Below are 19,617 nucleotides of genomic sequence, written 5' to 3' on the forward strand. Positions count from 1 at the left end.
TTGGCTGGACCTGAGCCCTTGGCCATCCTTCAGGTGCGCAGTTATTGCTGCCAGGATAATCTGCTCCATCACTTTCCCTGGCACTGAGGTCAGGCTGACTGGCCTGTAGTTTCCAGGTTCCTCCATCCGACCCTTCTTGTGGATGGGGACCACGTTGGCCAGTTTCCAGTCATCTGGGACCTCACCAGTGAGCCAGGACTGGAGGAAAATGATGGAGAGTGGCCTAGCTAGCACATCCGCCAGCTCTCTCAGCACCCTAGGATGGATCCCATCTGGTCCCATGGACTTGTGGATATCCAAGTGGCTCAGCAGGTCCCGAACTAACTCCTCATGGATTTCCAGGGTATTACTCTGCTCCCCGACCCCAACGCCCAGCTCCGGAGACCACTCGTCCTGAACTCCTGCCTTGCTGTTAAACATTGAGGTAAAGAAGGTGTTCAGGACCTCAGCTTTATCCTCATCCTCAGTAACTGTGTTCCCCTCCAGGTCCACTAGGGAGTTCAGGTTCTTCCTGCCCTTCTTCTTATTGTTAATATATTTATAAAAATGCTTTTTATTATCTTTGACTGAGGTGACTGGTGGTTCTCTGTAAACAGCTTTATCAATGGTCTGGGTGAGGGCATCGAGACTCCCTCAGGGAATTTGTGGATGACAGGAAATTGAGTGGATCTGTTGGTCTGCTGGAGGCTCTGCAGAGGGATCTGCCCAGGCTGGATCCATGGGCCAAGGCCAACGGGATGAGGTTCAACAAGGCCAAGTGCTGGGTCCTGCACTTGGGTCACCACAACCCCACAAAGACTCCAGGTTTAGAGCAGAGTGGCTGGAAAGTGCTCAGCAGAGAAAGTCCTGGGGGTGCTGCCAGCTGAAGATGAGCCAGTGTGTGCCCAGGTGGCCGAGAAGGCCAAGACCATCCTGGCATGGATCAGCAATAGTGTAGTCAGCAGGGCCAGGGCAAGTATCATACTCCTGTACTGGGGAGGCCACACTGAGAGTACTGCATTCAGTTTTGGGCTGAGAAGGACATTGAGGTGCTGGAGTGTGCCTAGAGAAGGGCAACAAAGCTGTTGAAGGGTCTGGAGAACAAAGTTCTTTGAGGAGCAGCTGAGGAAACTGGAGTTGTTCAGCCTGGAGAAGACAAGGCTGAGAGGAAACCTTCTGGCTCTCTACAACTCCCTTAAAGGAGGCTGGAGCCAGGTGGGCTCAAGTCTCTTCTTCCAAGGAACAAGTGACAGGACAAGAGGAAATGGCCTCAAGCTACACACCCTGTCAAGCCCTGGAACAGGCAGCCCAGGATACTGGTGGAGTCCTCATCCCTGGAGGGGTTTCAAAGCTGGGGAGGATTTTGGAGCACAGCCCTGTGAGGAGAGGCTGAGGGAGCTGGGGTTGCTTAGCCTGGAGAAGAGGAGGCTCAGGGGAGACCTTCTTGCTCTTTGCAACTCCCTGAAGGGAGGTTGTAGCCAGGTGGGGGTTGGTCTCTTCTCCCAGGCACCCAGCACCAGAACAAGAGGACACAGTCTAAAGCTGTGCCAGGGGAGGTTCAGGCTGGAGGTGAGGAAGAAGTTCTTCCCAGCAAGAGAGATTGGCCATTGGAATGTGCTGCCCAGGGAGGTGGTGGAGTCACCATCCCTGGAGGTGTTTAGGAAGAGCCTGGATGAGGCACTTGGTGCCATGATTTAGTTGATCAGATGGTGCTGGGTGATGGGTTGGATCTCAAAGGTCTCTTCCAACCTGGTTAATCTCTTTCCCTTTCCCTTTCTCGCTCTCTCTCTCTCTTTTCCTCTTTCTCCCTTTCCCTTTCCCTTTCCCTTTCTCTTTCTCTTTCTCTTTCTCTTTCTCTTTCTCTTTCTCTTTCTCTTTCTCTTTCTCTTTCTCTTTCTCTTTCTCTTTCTCTTTCTCTTTCTCTTTCTCTTTCTCTTTCTCTTTCTCTTTCTTTCTTTCTCATTCTTTTCTCCTCCCCTCCCCTCCCCAGGGGGGCTGTGGAGGGAGTCTCCCTCTCTGTGGAGACACTCAAACCCCGCCTGGATGTGCTCCTGTGCGATCTGGTGTAGGTGCTCCTGCTCTGGCAGGGGGGGTGGACTGGGTGAGCTTTCCAGGTCCCTTCCAGCCCCTGACATCCTGTGACTCTGTGCTTATGTTTCTGTAGCAGGCAGCAGCTTTGCGCCTACCTGCTGGAGGGAAGTTCTCTTGGGCTGGAAGCTTGAAGAAGAGTTACTTGTCCTTGTGAGGCACCATTGCTGGATACTGGTGGTTACCTAGCTGGTTACCAGGGGTTAGCTGGCTCCCTGGGGGGTCTCTGGATGCTGGTGGTTACCTAGCTGGTTACCAGGGGTTAGCTGGCTCCCGGGGGGTCGCTGGGTGCTGGTGGTTACCTAGCTGGTTACCAGGGGTTAGCTGGCTCCTGGAGGGTCTGTGGATGCTGGTGGTTACCTAGCTGGTTACCAGGGGTTAGCTGGCTCCTGGAGGGTCTGTGGATGCTGGTGGTTACCTAGCTGGTTACCAGGGGTTAGCTGGCTCCTGGGGGGTCTCTGGGTGCTGGTGGTTACCTAGCTGGTTACCAGGGGCTAGCTGGCTCCTGGAGGGTCTATGGATACCAGGGCTTGGCCGGGCAGAGGAGCGTGCAAGGCGCCGAGGGTACTGCGCCTTCCGCGGAATCCAGGCTGTGCCTCCTCCCCGCGCTGCCCCTGGCTGCAGCCCGCAGGAGGGGGCGGTCCGGAGGAGGGGAGGGGAGGGGGCGGTCCGGAGGAGGGGAGGGGGCGGTCCGGAGGAGGGCCCGTGCCGCCGCTTCCCTTTCGGTTTCACTCCCGCGCCCTGGGCAGGCCGATCCTCGCCGCTGCTCGCCGAGCTGCCCCGCGGTAACGGGCGGCAGCGCTCGCCGGGACGCCGCCATGGCAAGTGCCTGGGGCGGGAAGGGCAGGGGGGGGGGGAGCGCCGGGGCCCGCGCGGGGCTGCGGGGGGAGGCCGGGGAGGGCTCGCGCTGCCCGCGGCCCGGCTGCCGCCTCCGGGCCTGCCCCCGGCCGCGCTGCACGCGGGGAGAGCCCCGCCCCGCGCCAGGGGGAGACGCCCATGGGCGCCTAAGCGTGCCAGCAGGGGGAGCCACCCGTGTGAGCCTCGGGGCGCCAACAGGGGCAAGGGAAGGCTCTGCGCGTGGGTCAGGGCAGCCCCCGGCGTCAGCCCAGGCTGGGGATGAAGGGCTGGAGAGCAGCCCTGCGGAGAAGGACTTGGGGTGCTGCTGGGTGCAAAGCTGGACAGGAGCTGGCACCCAGTGCTGCCAGCACAGCCCCAGCTGTGTCCTGAGCTCATCCCCAGCAGTGTGGGCAGCAGGGGCAGGGAGGGGATTGTGCCCCTCTGCTGTGCTCTGCTGAGACCCCACCTGCAGGGCTGGGGCAGCTCTGGAGTCCTCAGCACAGCACAGACAGGGAGCTGATGGAGCAGGGGCAGAGGAGGCCACAGCAATGCAGGCAGGGCTGGAAGCCCTCTGCTGTGAGGCCAGGCTGAGAGAGTTGGGCTTGTTCAGCCTGGAGAAGAGAAGGCTGCAGGGAGACCTTCTGGTGGCCTTTCATTAGGAGGAAGTTGGGGGTGGTGGAATACTGGTACTGGTTGTCCAGAGAAGTGTTTGAGGCCCCATCCTTGGAGACATTCAAAGTCAAACTTGATGTGGCCCTGAACAACCTGATCTAGTTGAAGATGTCCCCCGTGACTGCAGGGGGGGTTGGATGGACAAGAAGACCTTCGAGGGTCCCTTCCAGCTCAGTGCATTCTGTGTGATTCTGGAGCACAGCCCTGTGAGGAGAGGCTGAGGGAGCTGGGGTTGCTTAGCCTGGAGAAGAGGAGGCTCAGGGGAGACCTTCTTGCTCTCTACAACTGCCTGAAGGGAGGTTGTAGCCAGGCAGAGGTTGGTCTCTTCTCCCAGGCAACCAGCACCAGAACAAGAGGACACAGTCTCAGGCTGTGCCAGGGGAGGTTTAGGCTGGAGGTTAGGAAGAAATTCTGCACAGAGAGAGTGATTGCCCATCGGAATGTGCTGCCCAGGGAGGTGGTGGAGTCACCATCCCTGGAGGTGTTCAGGAGGAGACTTGGTAGGGTGCTTGGTTGCATGGTTTAGTTGATTAGGTGGTGTTGGATGATAGGTTGGACACGATGATCTTGAAGGTCTCTTCCAACCTGGTCCATTCCATTCCATTCCATTCCATTCCATTCCATTCCATTCCATTCCATTCCATTCCATTCCATTCCATTCCATCTATTGTGGTAGAATCATTCCAAGTCAGGTTGGCTGGAGCTCAGAGGAACCTGAGCAACCCAGCTGCAGCTGTCATTGCTGACTGCAGAGATGTTGGACTAAATGGCCTTTAGAAGTTCCTCCCAGCACAAACCATTCCATGATTCTACGCTTTCTGCCTTGCAACAGCCACTGAACACAGCCCACTCTCAGAACAGAGACCACTCACAGAACACAGCCCACTCTCAGAACAGAGACCACTCAGAACACAGCCCACTCTCAGAACAGAGACCACTCACAGAACACAGCCCACTCTTAGAACAGAGACCACTCACAGAACACAGCCCACTCTTAGAGACCACTCACAGAACACATCCCACTCTCAGAACAGAGACCACTCAGAGAACACAGCCCACTCTTAGAACAGAGACCACTCACAGAACACAGCCCACTCTTAGAACAGAGACCACTCACAGAACACAGCCCACTCTTAGAACAGAGACCACTCAGAGAACACAGCCCACTCTCAGAACAGAGACCACTCACAGAACACAGCCCACTCTTAGAACAGAGACCACTCAGAGAACACAGCCCACTCTCAGAACAGAGACCACTCACAGAGCACAGCCCACTCTTAGAACAGAGACCACTCAGAGAACACAGCCCACTCTCAGAACAGAGACCACTCATAGAACACAGCCCACTCTCAGAACAGAGACCACTCAGAGAACACAGCCCACTCTCAGAACAGAGACCACTCAGAGAACACAGCCCACTCTTAGAACAGAGACCACTCAGAGAACACAGCCCACTCTCAGAACAGAGACCACTCAGAGAACACAGCCCACTCTCAGAACAGAGACCACTCAGAGAACACAGCCCACTCTTAGAACAGAGACCACTCAGAGAACACAGCCCACTCTTAGAGCAGAGACCACTCACAGAACACAGCCCACTCTTAGAGCAGAGACCACTCACAGAACACAGCCCACCCTTAGAACAGAGACCACTCACAGAACACAGCCCACTCTCAGAACAGAGACCACTCACAGAACACAGCCCACTCATGGGATGGGTTTGTGGGTTTGGTTGGGTTTTTATCCTAACCCCAATAGCAGGCACTGGAGTGTTGTTCCCAAATACCAGCTGGCAAGGTGTGAGAGGCTGCCTGGCAGCTGAGTGCTGCCGCTCGTGCAGGGGCTGCAGGGGCTGTGTGAAGCGTCAGAACACCCTGCCTAAAGCCCTGCCAATCATGGGAGCACTCTGTTTGCATTCTCTTCATGTTGTCTCATCGCTGCAGAAACTTGCTTTCACGTGAACCTTACCACCAAAATGATTGCCTAATGTAACTACAGCTCCTGGCTCTTGTGAAATGTGATGGGTGATAAAATAAGGCCTCCTGTCTCTGTGAATTAAAAGCCTGCATGGTTGCACAGTCTCACTGAATCTCTCTCCTTGCAGCCCTCAGAAGCACTGGGGTGGTGGTCCACACACACCACTGAGGCTTTTGCTCCTCCAGCAGCATGTTCTGCAGGCTTGATAAGCTCTCTCCTTGCTGCCTTCAGAAGCACTGGGGTGGTGGTGCACACACATCAGTGAAGCTTTTGCTCCCCCAGCAGCATGTTCTGCAGGCTTGATAATCTCTTTCCTTGGTGCCTTCAGAAGCACTGGGGTGGTGGTGCACACACATCAGTGAAGCTTTTGCTCCCCCAGCAGCATGTTCTGCAGGCTTGATAAGCTCTCTCCTTGCTGCCTTCAGAAGCACTGGGGTGGTGGTGCACACACATCAGTGAAGCTTTTGCTCCCCCAGCAGCATGTTCTGCAGGCTTGATAATCTCTTTCCTTGGTGCCTTCAGAAGCACTGGGGTGGTGGTGCACACACATCAGTGAAGCTTTTGCTCCCCCAGCAGCATGTTCTGCAGGCTTGATAAGCTCTCTCCTTGCTGCCTTCAGAAGCACTGGGGTGGTGGTGCACACACATCAGTGAAGCTTTTGCTCCCCCAGCAGCATGTTCTGCAGGCTTGATAAGCTCTCTCCTTGCAGCCCTCAGAAGCACTGTGGTGGTGGTGGTGCACACACATCAGCGAAGCTTTTGCTCCCCCAGCAGCATGTTCTGCAGGCTTGATAAGCTCTCTCCTTGCAGCACTGTGGTGGTGGTGGTGCACACACATCAGTGAAGCTTTTGCTCCCCCAGCAGCATGTTCTGCAGGCTTGATAAGCTCTCTCCTTGCAGCCCTCAGAAGCACTGTGGTGGTGGTGGTCCACACACACCAGTGAGGCTTTTGCTCCCCCAGCAGCATGTTCTGCAGGCTTGATAAGCTCTCTCCTTGCTGCCTTCAGAAGCACTGTGGTGGTAGTGGTGCACACACATCAGTGAAGCATTTGCTCCCCCAGCAGCATGTTCTGCAGGCTTGATAACTGCTGTGCTGGTCCTAATCTTTTATTCAGGCCAGGACCAGAAGGAACTTTGTAAGACAAGTCTAAGGAATTTAGGCAGAATGTAGATGGAAGTCTAAAGAATTTGGATGGAGTGACTCCTCACCTGGAGCACTGCATCCAGTTCTGGTGCCCCAAACACAATAAAGACACTGAGCTGCTGGAGCAGGTCCAGAGGAGGCCACAAAGATGATCAGAGGGCTGGAGCACCTCCCGTATGAGGACAGGCTGAGAGAGCTGGGGCTGTTCAGTCTGGAAAAGAGAAGGCTCCAGGGAGACCTTACAGGGACCTTCCAGTACTTCAAAGGGGCTACAAGAAAGTTGGGGGGAGACTTTTTACAACACCAGAGGAGGCCACAGAAATGATCAGAGGGCTAGGACACCTCCCGTATGAGGACAGGCTGAGAGAGCTGGGGCTGTGCAGTCTGGAGAAGAGAAGGCTCCCAGGTGACCTCATTGTGGCCTTCCAGGATCTGAAGGGGGCTACAGGAAGGCTGGGGAGGGACTGCTCAGGATCTCAGGTAGTGATAGGACTAGGGGGAATGGAATGAAGCTGGAGGTGGGGAGATTCAGGCTGGGGGTGAGGAGGAAGTTCTTCCCCATGAGAGTGGTGAAGCCCTGGAATGGGTTGTCCAGGGAGGTGGTTGAGGCCCCATCCCTGCAGGTGTTTAAGCCCAGGCTGGATGAGGCTCTGGGCAGCCTGATGTAGTGTGGGGTGTCCCTGCCCCCTGCCTCAGTGGTGGGGGACACTACAGGAGTGGGGGTCACTACAGGGTTTGGGGGCACCTCAGTGGTGGAGTTCACCTCAGTGGTGGAGTTCACCTCAGTGGTGGGGGTCACTTTTGGGGTAGAGGTCACTTTTGGGGTGGGGGTCACCTCAGGGGAGGGAGTCACCTCAGTGATGGGGGTCACCTCATTGGAGGGGGTCACCTCAGTCATGGGGGTCACTTCAGTGGAGGGTTCACTTCAGGGTGGGGATTACCTCAGTGGTGGAGGCCACTTCAGTGGTGGGGTCACCTCAGGGGAGGGAGTCACTCCAGGGTGGGGGTCACCTCATTGGAGGGGGTCGCTCCAGGGTGGGGGTCACTCCAGGGTGGGGGTCACCTCATTGGAGGGGGTCACTCCAGGGTGGGGGTCACTTCAGGGGTGGGGGCCAGCACTGCTCCTCACATTGAGAGTGTGCCTCGTCTGTGTGTGCAGGCAGCAGCGAGAGAAGCTCGGCGGGCAGCCAGGAAGGTTGTCATTGCTGGTGTTCCTGATGGCCTGCTGCAGGAGGATGTCATGGCTGACATACTCACCATTCATTTCCAGAAGGCAAGGAACAATGGTGGAGATGTGGAAGAGGTGGAGTACCCAACAAGGCTGAAAGGAGTTGCCTACATCACTTTTGAAGATCAGAAAGGTATTTAGGTTGATGTGTTGTAGTCAGGAGAACCATCCCCAGAAGAACTAGAAGCACAGTTTGGGTTGGAAGGGACCATAAAGATCACCTAGCTCCAGCCTCACAACCCTGGGCAGGGACAGCTCCTACTAGACCCAAGTTGCTCAAGGCCCCATCCAACTCATGAAGGTGGTTGGAGCCTCCATGACTTCTCTGGGCAACCTGTTCCAGTGCCTTACCTACCCAAGGGGTGAAGAGTTTCTTCCTAGTGTCTCATCTAAATCCAGTCTCTTCCAGTTTGAAGCCATTAACCCTTGTTCTGTCGCTCCATGCCTTTGTCACAGAAGCACAGAATTGGCAGGGTTGGAAGGGGCCCCAAGGCTCAGCCAGTTCCAAGCCCCCTGCCATGGCCCCCAGGGACACCTCACACTACAGCAGCTTGCTCACAGCCACATCCAGCCTGGCCTTCAAAACATCCAGGGATGGGACTTCCACTGCCTCCCTGGGCAACCTGTGCCAGGCTCTCACCACCCTCATGGGGAAGAGCTTCTTCCTAGGGTCCAATCTTAATCTTCCCTCCTCTAGCTTGGATCCATTCCCCCCAGTCCTGTCACTCCCTGACACCCTAAAAAGTTCCCTCCCCAGCTTTCTTGGAGCCCCCTTCAGATCCTGGAAGACCACGATAAGGTCTCTCACTACCCAACACCCTAAAAATTCCCCCTCCAGCTTTCTGTAGCCCCCTTCAAACACTGGAGCTGAATTGATCCCTCAGGCTGAGCAACCCCAGCTCTCTCAGCCTGTCCCCATAGGTGAGGTGCTCCAGCCCTCAGTCATCTTAGTGGTTTCCTCTGGACTTGCTCTGCCAGTTCCACATCCTTATGTTAAGCCTAAACCCTAATGACTTTGAATTGTTTACTGTTAGGAGGCTGTTAGGGAGCTGGGAGACTTAACACCTCTCTCCCAGTTAAAAGTTTGGGGCTCTTCTGTTTATTGAAGCCATGACTCTGAGCATGCTTTGTGCAGAGCCTTGTGTTTGGGGTGAGGAATAAATTGACACCCTGCACAACATGAGTTTGCAGCAAGGCCTTTGCAAATGAATCTCTTGCTAATTAACATTCTGAGAAGGCTGGCTGTCTCTCCCTCTCTCCCTGAACACTCACAGAATCACTGAGTGGGAAGGGTTAGAAGGGACCTCTGGAGATCACTGAGTCCAACCCCCCTGTCAAAGCAGGGTCACCTAGAGAAGGTCACTCAGAAGCACATCCAGGTGGGCTTTGAATGTCTCTGGAGATGGAGACTCCACCACCTCTCTGGGCAGCCTGCTCCAGGGCTCTGTCACCTTTAAATTAAAGAAGCTCCTCCTCATCTTTAGGTTGAACTTCTTAGAGAATCATAGAGTCAATAAGGTTGGAAGAGACCTCAAAGATCATCCAGTCCAACCTGTCACCCAAGAACTCGTGACTAACTAAACCATGCCTCCAAGTGCCACATCCAGTCCCCTCTTGAACACCTCCAGGGATGGTGACTCCACCACCTCCCTGGACAGCACATTGCAATGGCCAATTACTCTTTCTGGGAAAGAACTTTCTCCTTACCTCCAGCCTAAACCTCCCCTGGCACAGCTTGAGACTGTGTCCTCTTGTTCTGGTGCTGCTTGCCTGGGAGAAGAGACCAAGGCCTACCTGGCTACAACCTCCCTTCAGGTAGCTGTAGAGAGCAAGAAGGTCTCCCCTGAGCCTCCTCCATCCCTGGAGGTGTTCAGGAAACCTGTGGCCATGGCACTTTGGGACAGGGTTTGATGGCCATGGTGACCAACGACCTAATGATCTTAGAGGTCTTGTCCAACCTTAATGGCTCTGTGAAGGTTCTGTGAAAAGTGTTGTGCCATCAGGCTGTGCAATGAGTGCCTCTGCCTTTGTCTTCAGTTGTAGAGAGTGTTCTGAAGAAGGATGACCATCAGCTGGAGGACAGGAGGCTCTCCAGACACTACCCCCTGAGAGTAACGCCTTACTGTGAGGATGTAAGCATGTTCTTCCTCCCTCCCCTTGGGCTTCCATTGCTCTGTTAACCCATCACTCACCTTCTCCCCTTCCAATTTCCAGGTCTTCAGCTCTGTCACCTCTGTCCTCAATATGTCTGTTTTCAAAGAGCAGTTTGTGTTGGAAGAGCTGCTCCAAGAAATCCAAAGGAAGAGCACAGCACTGAGCTTTGGCCCTCTGCAGCCCGACGGGCACGTTTCAGTTCAGGGGTCATTCCCAGACATCAAATTGCTGAGAGACTTTCTCCTACTCAAAGCAAAATGCCTTTCAGAGGAGGACAGAAGAGGAGAGAGTAAGTCCCACCAGAGTCCAAGGAGGATGCTGCAAGACACCCAGGCTAAGAGAGAGCTGAGTAGCTCTGTGCCTGATGCAGGTGGGGAAGCCCAAGTGGTTGTCCTTGACACAGATGTGTACCACTACATGAAGTCCTTCTCCCCCAGCACACTCCAAGGAGATGCTGGTGTTGTCATTTCTGACATCACTGACTGTGATACCACTACCCTGTGCATTAGGAGTGCTGGACATGGGGCTGGTGTTGGACAGATCTCCAGAGTCAGAGAGCAGATTGAAGATCTCTCTGCCAAACTTTACAGGGCTTTACGTAAGGAAAGGATCTACCTGAAGGAGTACACCAGAGAGGAAAAGGAGAGGTACCACAGGCTGTGTGGCCATCTGAAACCCCACTTCCCTCATGTTTTGGTGGTTGAGCGTGAAGCTCACATTGATGTCATAGGAGAACAGGCTGAGCTACTCCGGTTTACAAGGGAGCTGAGCAGTAAGCTTCAGAGCTGGTAGGCAGTCAGCCTTGATGCTCCTGATGTGATGCTTCTCATGCAGACTGCAGTGCTGCAGCCTGCACTCCTCTCTGTGTGGCTCTCCCACTTGCAGGGCTGGGAAGTCCATTCTCCCCCAGATATCAAATAAAGTTCAGAACAAGAAACAAATGATCCTGGAGTCTGATGAAATGACACAATCACAGCGTGGGCTGGGCCAGAAGGGACCTCCAAAGCTCACCCAGTCTGACCTCCCTGCACTCAGCAGGGACATCCCCAACCAGATCAGGTTGCCCAGGGCTTCATCAAGTCTCACCTTGAATAACTCCAGGGAAGAGGTGATTCTCCCCTTGTACACTGCACTGGTTAGGCCACACCTTGAGTCCTGTGTCCAGTTCTGGGCCCCTCAGGTTAGGAAGGAGGTTGACTTGCTGGAAGGTGTCCAGAGAAGGGCAACAAAGTTGGGGAGGGGCTTGGAGCACAGCCCTGTGAGGAGAGGCTGAGGGAGCTGGGGTTGCTTAGCCTGGAGAAGAGGAGGCTCAGGGGTGACCTTCTTGCTCTCTCCAACTCCCTGAAGGGAGGTTGTAGCCAGGTGGGTGTTGGTCTCTTCTTCCAGGCACCAGAACAAGAGGACACAGTCTCAGGCTGTGCCAGGGGAGGTTTAGGCTGGATGTTAGGAGGAAGTTCTACACAGAGAGAGTGATTGCCCATTGGAATGGGCTGCCTGGGGATGTGGTGGAGTCACCATCACTGGAGGTGTTCAGGAGGAGACTTGATGGGGTGCTTGGTGCCATGGGTTAGTTGTTTAGGTGGGTTGGATTGGTTGATGGGTTGGATGTGATGATCTTGAAGGGCTCTTCCAACCTGGTTTATTCTATCTATCTAACCTCCCTGGGCAACCTGTTCTGGGCCCCTTCCACCTAGCTGCAGCTACCTTTTCCCTGTTGTGAGCTGCATTTTGAGCAGATTCACAGGATCCCAGGATGTTAGGGGTTGGAAGGGACCTGAGCACTCTTGCAGGAATGCAATTGTTCCTTATCTCCAACCTAAACCTCCCCTGGCACAATTTCAGGCCGTTTCCTCTCCTATCAGCTGATGGTAGGGAGAAGAGACAAACCCTCCCCTGCCTCCAGCCTCCTTTCAGGGAGTTGTAGAGAGCTGTGAGGTCTCCACTCAGCCCTTCTTCTGCTCCTTGTGGAGCTCAGACAGCTCTTCAGGGCTGTTTTGAGTACTGCCCACAGAGCTTAAGGAAGTTTTTCAACCTCACAAAGAGAAAATCCTCCCTGGAGGATAATCCCTTAATGAAATTAGTGCTTTTTTGCCTGGTGTCCAGATTGCTCTTCCCTCTGCTCTAGACTGGAGGTGAGAAAGAAATTCTTTGCAGTGAGGGTGGTGAGACACTGCAACAGGTTGCCCAGGGAGGTCGTGGATGCCCCCTCCCTGGAGAGGTTTAACACCTTGAGCAACCTGGGCTAGTGTGAGGTGTCCCTGCCCATGGCCCAAAGTGCCATAGCCACAGGTTGCTTGAACACCTCCAGGCATGGTGACTCCACCACCTCCCTGGGCTACCTTTCATCTGGGGTAATGCTTCTGAGTCTCCAGTATGGCCAGATGAAGCCTAAAAATGGTCCTAAAGGAGGAGTTAGCCTCTAGTAATGCTGTTTAACAAAAGGACACAGCCTCAGGTTGCACCAGGGGAGGTTCAGGGTCTGGGTGATCCCTGAGGTCACTTCCACCCCAAACCATTCTATGATTCTCTTTCCTGAAGTGCCTGAGGGTTTTTATTCTGATTCACAGCATGAGTATTTCTCCCTCACCTCAAGACAGTCTGAGGGCTAGGCTGACAAAGCAGTGGCCCTGCTGTCAGGTTAACTCCTGACTGCTTTACTCCTGTCCACGTTGCTCCTGCAGTCGGGCTTGACTGCGCCACAAGCTTGCAGCGCTGCTCCAGGCGTCACTCAGGCCTCAGCTGCCTGGCAAGCCTTTTTCACTCAGACCCCTTCAGCTCCTGAAAGCCTCCCAGCTGAATCACAGGCGTTTGCTTGTTGAATCCTGGCTCAGCTGTAAGAGCTGCTCTTCAGATTCCCTCCCCGAGCTCCCCTTTGCCCCCGCGGCCTTGGCAGCGGCTCTGCAGCCCTTCTGCCTGGCATTGTCTCATTGTTTGCCTGGTGCTTCCCCATCTGCTGTCCCCTGCTTTCACACCCAGGATGTCATTGCTGCAGACAAAAAGAGCTTTGCCTTCCTTGTTTTGTTTATGGAGTGCTCAGTAAATGGGGAGCTGGCTCGGGGGTGGATTGGTTGAAGGGGAGCTGTTGTTGTGCTCCAGGCTTTATCTTCCTTTCCATTGTCAAGCTACTTTTTCAGCTGAGATTTGCAGCAGCCAGAAACATCCCTCCTCTGCAGTGCCACAGAGTTGTTTGGGTTGGAAAAAACCTTCAACATCATCAAGTCCAACCACGAATTTAACACCACCATCATGGCCGTTAAACCATGGCCCACAGTGCCATGGCCACAGGTTGCTTGAACACCTCTGGGCATGGTGACTCCACCACCTCCCTGGGCAGCCTGACATCCAATCTCAATCTCCCCATTGCTACTTTTGCTCCATTCCCCCCAGTCCTATCACTCCCTGACATCCTCAGAAGTCCCTCCCCAGCTTTCTTGCAGCCCCCTTCAGATCCTGGAAGGCCACAACGAGGTCTCCTCAGAGCCTTCTCTTCTCCAGACTGAACAGCTACTAGATCAGGTTGCCCAGATCCTTGTTGAGCCTCACCTTGAGTATCTCCAGGGATGGGTCCCCAACTGGAAGGACACAATGAGGTCACCTGGGAGACTTCTCTTCTGCAGACTGAACAACCCCAACTCCTTCAGTCTGTCCTCACAGCAGAGCAGCTCCAGCCCTCTGCTCATCCTTGTGGCCCTTCTCTGGACACCTTCCAGCACCTCCAGATCCCTCTTGTACTAGGGGCTCCAGAACTGGATGCAGTACTCCAGGTGGGGTCTCACCAGAGCAGAGTAGAGAGGGAGAATCACCTCCCTTGCCCTGCTGGCCATGCTTCTCTTCACACAGCCCTTGATCTCTTGATCAAGGTGCTCCCTGGCTGGGGGGGAGCAGAATGTTGAGCTCCACATGCACCCTGCACAGCCTGCTGCTCATAGCTCGATGAGGGACGAGTTGTGACTGTCAGCCATGGCTTGCACCTTGGAGCAAACCCACCCAGCTCCTGCAGGAGTGGGGCCAAGTAGCAGCACTGCCATCTGTACCTCCCCCCCTCAGCACACCACGCACTTCCTGCTCCACAGGGACAGGCATGGGAGGGGGAGGGAAGGGTTCCACCTGGACAGAGATAATGGAGCTTTGCTCTTTACAGTCTTTCATTCTCCCCCTCTACACCACTCTCATGAGACCCCACATGGAGCTCTGTGTCCAGTTCTGGAGCTCCTGTTACAAGAAGGAGCTGGAGGTGCTGGAAGGTGTCCAGAGAAGGGCCATGAGGATGAGCAGAGGGCTGGAGCTGCTCTGCTGTGAGGACAGACTGAAGGAGTTGGGGCTGTGCAGTCTGGAGAAGAGAAGGCTCTGAGGAGACCTCATTGTGGCCTTCCAGAATCTGAAGGGGGCTCCAAGAAAGCTGGGGAGGGACTTTTGAGGGTGTCAGGGAGTGATAGGAGTGGGGGGAATGGAAGAAAACTAGCAATGGGTAGATTGAGATTGGATGTGAGGAAGAAGTTGTTCCCCAGGAGGGTGGTGAGAGACTGGGACAGGTTGCCCAGGGAGGTGGTGGCAGCCTCATCCCTGGAGGTTTTGAAGGCCAGGCTGGAAGTGGCTCTGGGCAACCTGATCTAGTAGAAGATGCCCACTGCAGGGGGCTTGGAACTGGCTGATCCTTGAGGTCCCTTCCAACCCTGATGATTCTGTGATGTTTGCTGTCAAGTTGAAGGGTACCACAATATGGAGGTGGTCCATACCAGATCAGGTCTTCACTGACAGCTACTGATGTCATCTGCTTTCTGGGCTGGCCTTGAGGGGATGAGCAGGGGCTACCTTTCCCAGTAGGTTGCAGCAGCTGGACTTTGTCCCATCTGACTTCTCCTGCCATAAACACGGGGAGCACAAGAGGGAGCCAGATGCTTTGGAGCTGGAATGCCAAAGGCTGCTGGGGTCCTGCGGGGATGCACTGGGCAGAGGGATGCTAGGAGCAGGTCCTGCTCTGTCCCTTAGCTGGTGAAAGTGGAGCTCAGGTCAGGTTTGCCTGGAGCAGAGGTGAGAGGTGAAATACTGGAACATGTTGCCCGGGGATGTGGTTGAGGCCCCATCCCCGGAGGCACTCAAGGTCAGATTTGATGTGGCCCTGGGCCGGCTGATCTAGTTGGGAGGTGTCCCTGCTGGACTGCAAGATCACTTTTGAGGGTCCCTTCCAACCCAATGCAATCTGTGAGTGTTGGGAGTTGTCCCTTCTAGCCTTTCATCACTGATGAGATGCTCTTACAGCACATTCTTCCAAGGCTCCACCAAAAGAGGCAAGGAAACCAAGCACTTACTGATTCCACACTGACATTATGGATGGCCAAGATGACCACAAGCCTGAGCACTGCTTCAGCACTTGTGCAAAATGATTCTTTCAGCCCACAGAGCCCTGAACCAGGAGAGCACAACATGGCAACAGGCACTTGCAGCTCAGAAAGCCAATCAGAGCCTGGGCTGCAGCAAGAGAAGCAGAGCCAGCAGGTGGAGGGAGGTGATTCTCCCCCTCTGCTCCACTCTGCTGAGAGCCCACCTGGAGCACTGTGTGCAGTTCTGGAGCCCCTAGCACAGGAAGGATCTGGAGGTGCTGGAAGGTGTCCAGAGAAGGGCCATGAGGATGAGCAGAGGGCTGGAGCTGCTCTGCTCTGAGGACAGACTGAGGGAGTTGGGGCTGTTCAGTCTGGAGAAGAGAAGGCTCCGAGGAGACCTCATTGTGGCCTTCCAGGATCTGAAGGGGGCTCCAAGAAAGCTGGGGAGGGACTTTGGAGGGTGTCAGGGAGTGACAGGACTGGGGGGAATGGAATAGAACTAGAAATGGATAGATTGAGATTGGCTGTGAGAAAGAAGTTGTTCCCCATGAGGGTGGTGAGAGCCTGGCACAGGTTGCCCAGGGAGGTGGTGGAAGCCTCCTGCCTGGAGGTGTTTGCAGCCAGGCTGGATGTGGCTGTGAGCAACCTGCTGTAGTGTGAGGTGTCCCTGGCCATGGCAGGGGGCTTGGAACTGGCTGATCCTTGAGGTCCCTTCCAACTCTGACAATTCTGTGTGCACCTGAGCTGTGGGAGTGACCACCCTGTTACCACTGTGTTGAGGCAGGAGTGAGTTAAGCAGAAGGTGAAAGCCAGTGGTTCTGCTCTCTGGGGATGATGCTTCCCACTAAGCCTCAGCCCTCAGAGGTGAGGACTTGCCATGCAAAGCTGTGCTTAAATCCTGGCTTACCTGCTCTTGAGCTCCTGGTCTCCTCCAGATCTCACCTAGAGATACAGCAAATGAAAGGCATCTTGGTGCTGAAGTGGGTCCAGAGAAGGGCAGCAAAGCTGGTGGGGGGTCTGGAGAGCAGGGCTGGTGAGCAGCAGCTGAGAGAACTGGGGGTGTTCAGCCTGGAGAAAAGGAGACTGAAAGGAGACCTCATTGCTCTCTACAGCTCCCTGAGAGGAGGCTGCAGCCAGGTGGGGGTTGGTCTCTTCTCCCAAGCAGCAAATGAAAGGACAAGAAGAAAGAGCCTGAAGCTGCACTAGGGGAGGTTTAGGTTGGGCATTGGGAACCATTTCCTCCCCAGAAGACTTGCCAAGGCCTGCAAGAGGCTGCCCAGGGCAGTAGTGGTTTCCCCACCCCTGGAGGGATCAAATAGCTGTGTAGATGTGGTTCTGAAGGTGGTGGTTTAGAGGTGACCTGGCAGTGCTGGATTAATGGTTGGACCTGATAATCTTAAAGGCATTTCCTAGCCTAACCAACTCTGTGACTCTAAGTATGGAGGCTTTGGAGGAGAGACACCCCCAGCATGAGGCCACCACTGCACTGAGGAATTCAATGCTGCCTGCACATTCAGGATGACCCATCCCATATCCTCCTGGGCCTGAAGTCAGTGGGCAGTGCTGGCAGCCACCCTGGCTCTTGGTTTTCAGTCAAGACACACTAAAAAAAGAAAACCCCAGCCCAGAGCCAAACCTCACAGAAAGCACCCATTCCATCTGACCAGGAATTGTGACAGTTGTTTCCTACCACAAATCACACAGAACCCCAGAGTGGTGGCAGGGACCTCTGCAGATCACTGAGTCCAACCCCCCTGCCCAGTCAGGGTCACTTCAAGAGGGTCACACAAGAACACATCCAGGACAGTCTTGAATGCCTCCACAGATGGGCACTCCAGCACCTCTCTGGGCAGCCTGCTCCAGGGTTCTGGCACCCTTAAATTCAAGGAGCTCCTCCTCCTCATGTTTAGTTGGAGCTTCTTATGGTCAGTTTTGTGCCCCTTGCCCCTTGTGCTGTCACTGGGCACCACTGAAGAAAGCCTGGCCCCATCCTCCTGCCCCCCACCATTTAAATAGTCATCAGCACTGATGAGATCCTTCCTCATTCTGCTCTCTTCCAGGCATTCTATGTCCCAATTCTCTCAGCCTTTCCTCCTCACAGAGATGTTCCAGTGCCCTCAGCATCTTTGTAGCCCTTTGTTGCAGCCCTCTCCAGCAAGCTCCTTGTCCTTGATCTGGGAAGCCCAGAGCTGGACACAGTACTCCAGCTGTGGCCTCACCAGTGCAGAGTAGGGAGCAGATGTGTCCTGTCTGACTTGTGTGTGGGGACTTACTTTGTAGAAAGTCACCATTTTGACCATCAGAGAGTGGTCCAGCCTGGAAGTGACCTCCAAAGGTCATCCAGTCTGACCTCCCTGTACTCAGCAGGGACATCCTCACCTAGATCAGGTTGCCCAGGGCCCTGGTGAGCCTCACCTTGAATATCCCCAGGGAAGGGGCTTCAGCCTCCTCCCTGGGCAACCTGTTCCAGTGTTCCACCATCTGGGTGCTTCTGTTTATTAGCAGGTAGCTCTGGTGCAGACACAAAGAGTTTGTCACCACTGGAAGGGCTTCATGCACACAGTAAACACTGTGGCAATGGCTTTGAGCTGGCAGAGGGGAGATTTAGACTGGAGATTAGGAAGAAATTCCTTGCAGTGGGGGTGGTGAGACCCTGGAACAGGTTGCCCAGGGAGGTTGTGGATGCCCCCTCCCTGGAGGTGTTTGACACCCTGAGCAAGCTGGGCTAGTGTGAGGTATCCCTGCCCATGGCAGAGGGGCTGGAACTGGATGATCTTTGCAAGCCCCTTCCTACCCAACCCATTGTGTGATGCTCAGCTGCAGGAATGCTTCCCCCATGAGTTCAGGGGGGGGCTGACATTTCACTCAGGCGTGCTTTCCATCTCCCAAACTTCCTGAATAACACATTGAGAGGCTTCAGCATCCTCCCTGCCCTGCCAAGCCAAATGAGAGAGAAGCACCGGTACTGCAGGCTCATTAATGCTGAGCACTGACAGGCCTGGAGGGGCTGCGATGTTATTTACACAGGGTAGAGCCAGCTTTAGGGAAGCAGGGTGGTATTTACATACAGAAGTGATGTGCCTTCAGGAGTCTGTGTGTGCGTGTGGGAGGGCTCTCATTTAGATGCAAAAGGGACAGAAACTGGGAGCAGAGTCTGACACAGACAGGTTTTCACCTGTGCTCCCCAAAACACACTTAAAAACACAATCAGAAGTGCTGGGTTTGGTAGCAGCTGGAGTGTGTCACACTAAAAGGAGGCAGATTGGGAGTAGATACAAGGAAGAAACTTTTTACCACCAGGGTGGTGGACTGCTTGGACAGGTTGCCCAGAGAGGTAGTAGAAAGGCAGTAGGAACCCCATCCCTGCAAACATTCAAGGTCAGGTTGGACTGAGATTGAGCAGAGGGCTGGAGCACCTCTTCTACACAGACAGGCTGAGAGAGTTGGGGCTGTTCAGCCTGGAGAAGAGAAGGCTCTGGGGTGACCTTAGAGCTGCATCTCAGTATCTGAAGGGGACCTACAGGAAGGCTGGGGAGGGACTGTTTAGAAGGGGCTGTGGGATAGGATGAGGGGCAACAGTTTGAAACTGGAGCAGGGGAAACCTAGGATAGACATTAGGAGGAATTTCTTTACCATGAGGGTGATGGGATGCTGGAACAGGTTGCCCAGGGATGGACTTGAGCCTCCATCCCTGGAGACATTCAAGATCAGAACCAACGTGGCTTTGGGCAGCCTGATCTAGTTGGAGGTGTCCCTGCTGACTGCAGGGGAGTTAGGCAAGATGAGATTTGAGGTTGGACATTAGGAGGAAGTTCTTCACAATGAGGGTGGTGAAATACTGGAACAGGTTGCCCGGAGAGGTGGTTGAGACTCCATCCCTGGAGACATGCAAGGTCAGACTTGATGTGGCCCTGAGTAAACTGATCTAGTTGGAGATGACCCTGCTGCTTCAGGGCAGTTGGACTAGATGACCTTCAAAGGTCCCTTCCAACCTATCCTACTCTCTAATTCTGCCTTTTCCCCCCAGCTGGAGCTGTTAGGAGTTCAGCTCCATCAGCATCTCCCTGCTAGCAAACAAGGATGAATCAGCTGCGGAGGACAGAGGGAAGAGAACTTGGAGATGGAAGGATTAAGAAAACCCACAAAATAGCAGTGTTTGTAACAACCACACTTGCCAGCCCTCCCCCCAAATCCTGAAGTCAACCCCCAGATGACTGT

The 19,617-nt window shown here is 54.5% G+C and overlaps 1 protein-coding gene across 1 annotated transcript; it reads left to right on the top strand.

Moving 5' to 3' along the window:
• The first annotated feature begins 2,811 nt into the window (after positions 1 to 2,811).
• RBM43 (RNA binding motif protein 43) lies at positions 2,812 to 11,009 on the top strand. Its single transcript, XM_068158665.1, has 4 exons — positions 2,812 to 2,892; positions 7,860 to 8,057; positions 9,962 to 10,056; positions 10,139 to 11,009. The coding sequence occupies exons 1-4, from the start codon at positions 2,886 to 2,888 to the stop codon at positions 10,868 to 10,870; spliced, it is 1,032 nt and encodes a 343-aa protein (XP_068014766.1). The 5' UTR covers positions 2,812 to 2,885; the 3' UTR covers positions 10,871 to 11,009.
• The last annotated feature ends 8,608 nt before the right edge of the window (positions 11,010 to 19,617 follow it).

This window comes from Melanerpes formicivorus, unplaced genomic scaffold (genome assembly GCF_026170545.1).
Source record: "Melanerpes formicivorus ecotype bairdi unplaced genomic scaffold, bMelFor1.0.p_v2 SCAF_41, whole genome shotgun sequence".
NCBI classification, from domain to species: Eukaryota; Metazoa; Chordata; class Aves; order Piciformes; family Picidae; genus Melanerpes; species Melanerpes formicivorus.

What these genes read in the sequence shown, in the direction of transcription:
- RBM43 (XM_068158665.1), top strand. An exon ending in CACTTTTGAAGATCAGAAAG is followed by an intron (nt 8,058 to 9,961) that starts GTATTTAGGTTG and finishes CTTTGTCTTCAG; the next exon opens with TTGTAGAGAGTGTTCTGAAG. An exon ending in TAACGCCTTACTGTGAGGAT is followed by an intron (nt 10,057 to 10,138) that starts GTAAGCATGTTC and finishes TCCAATTTCCAG; the next exon opens with GTCTTCAGCTCTGTCACCTC.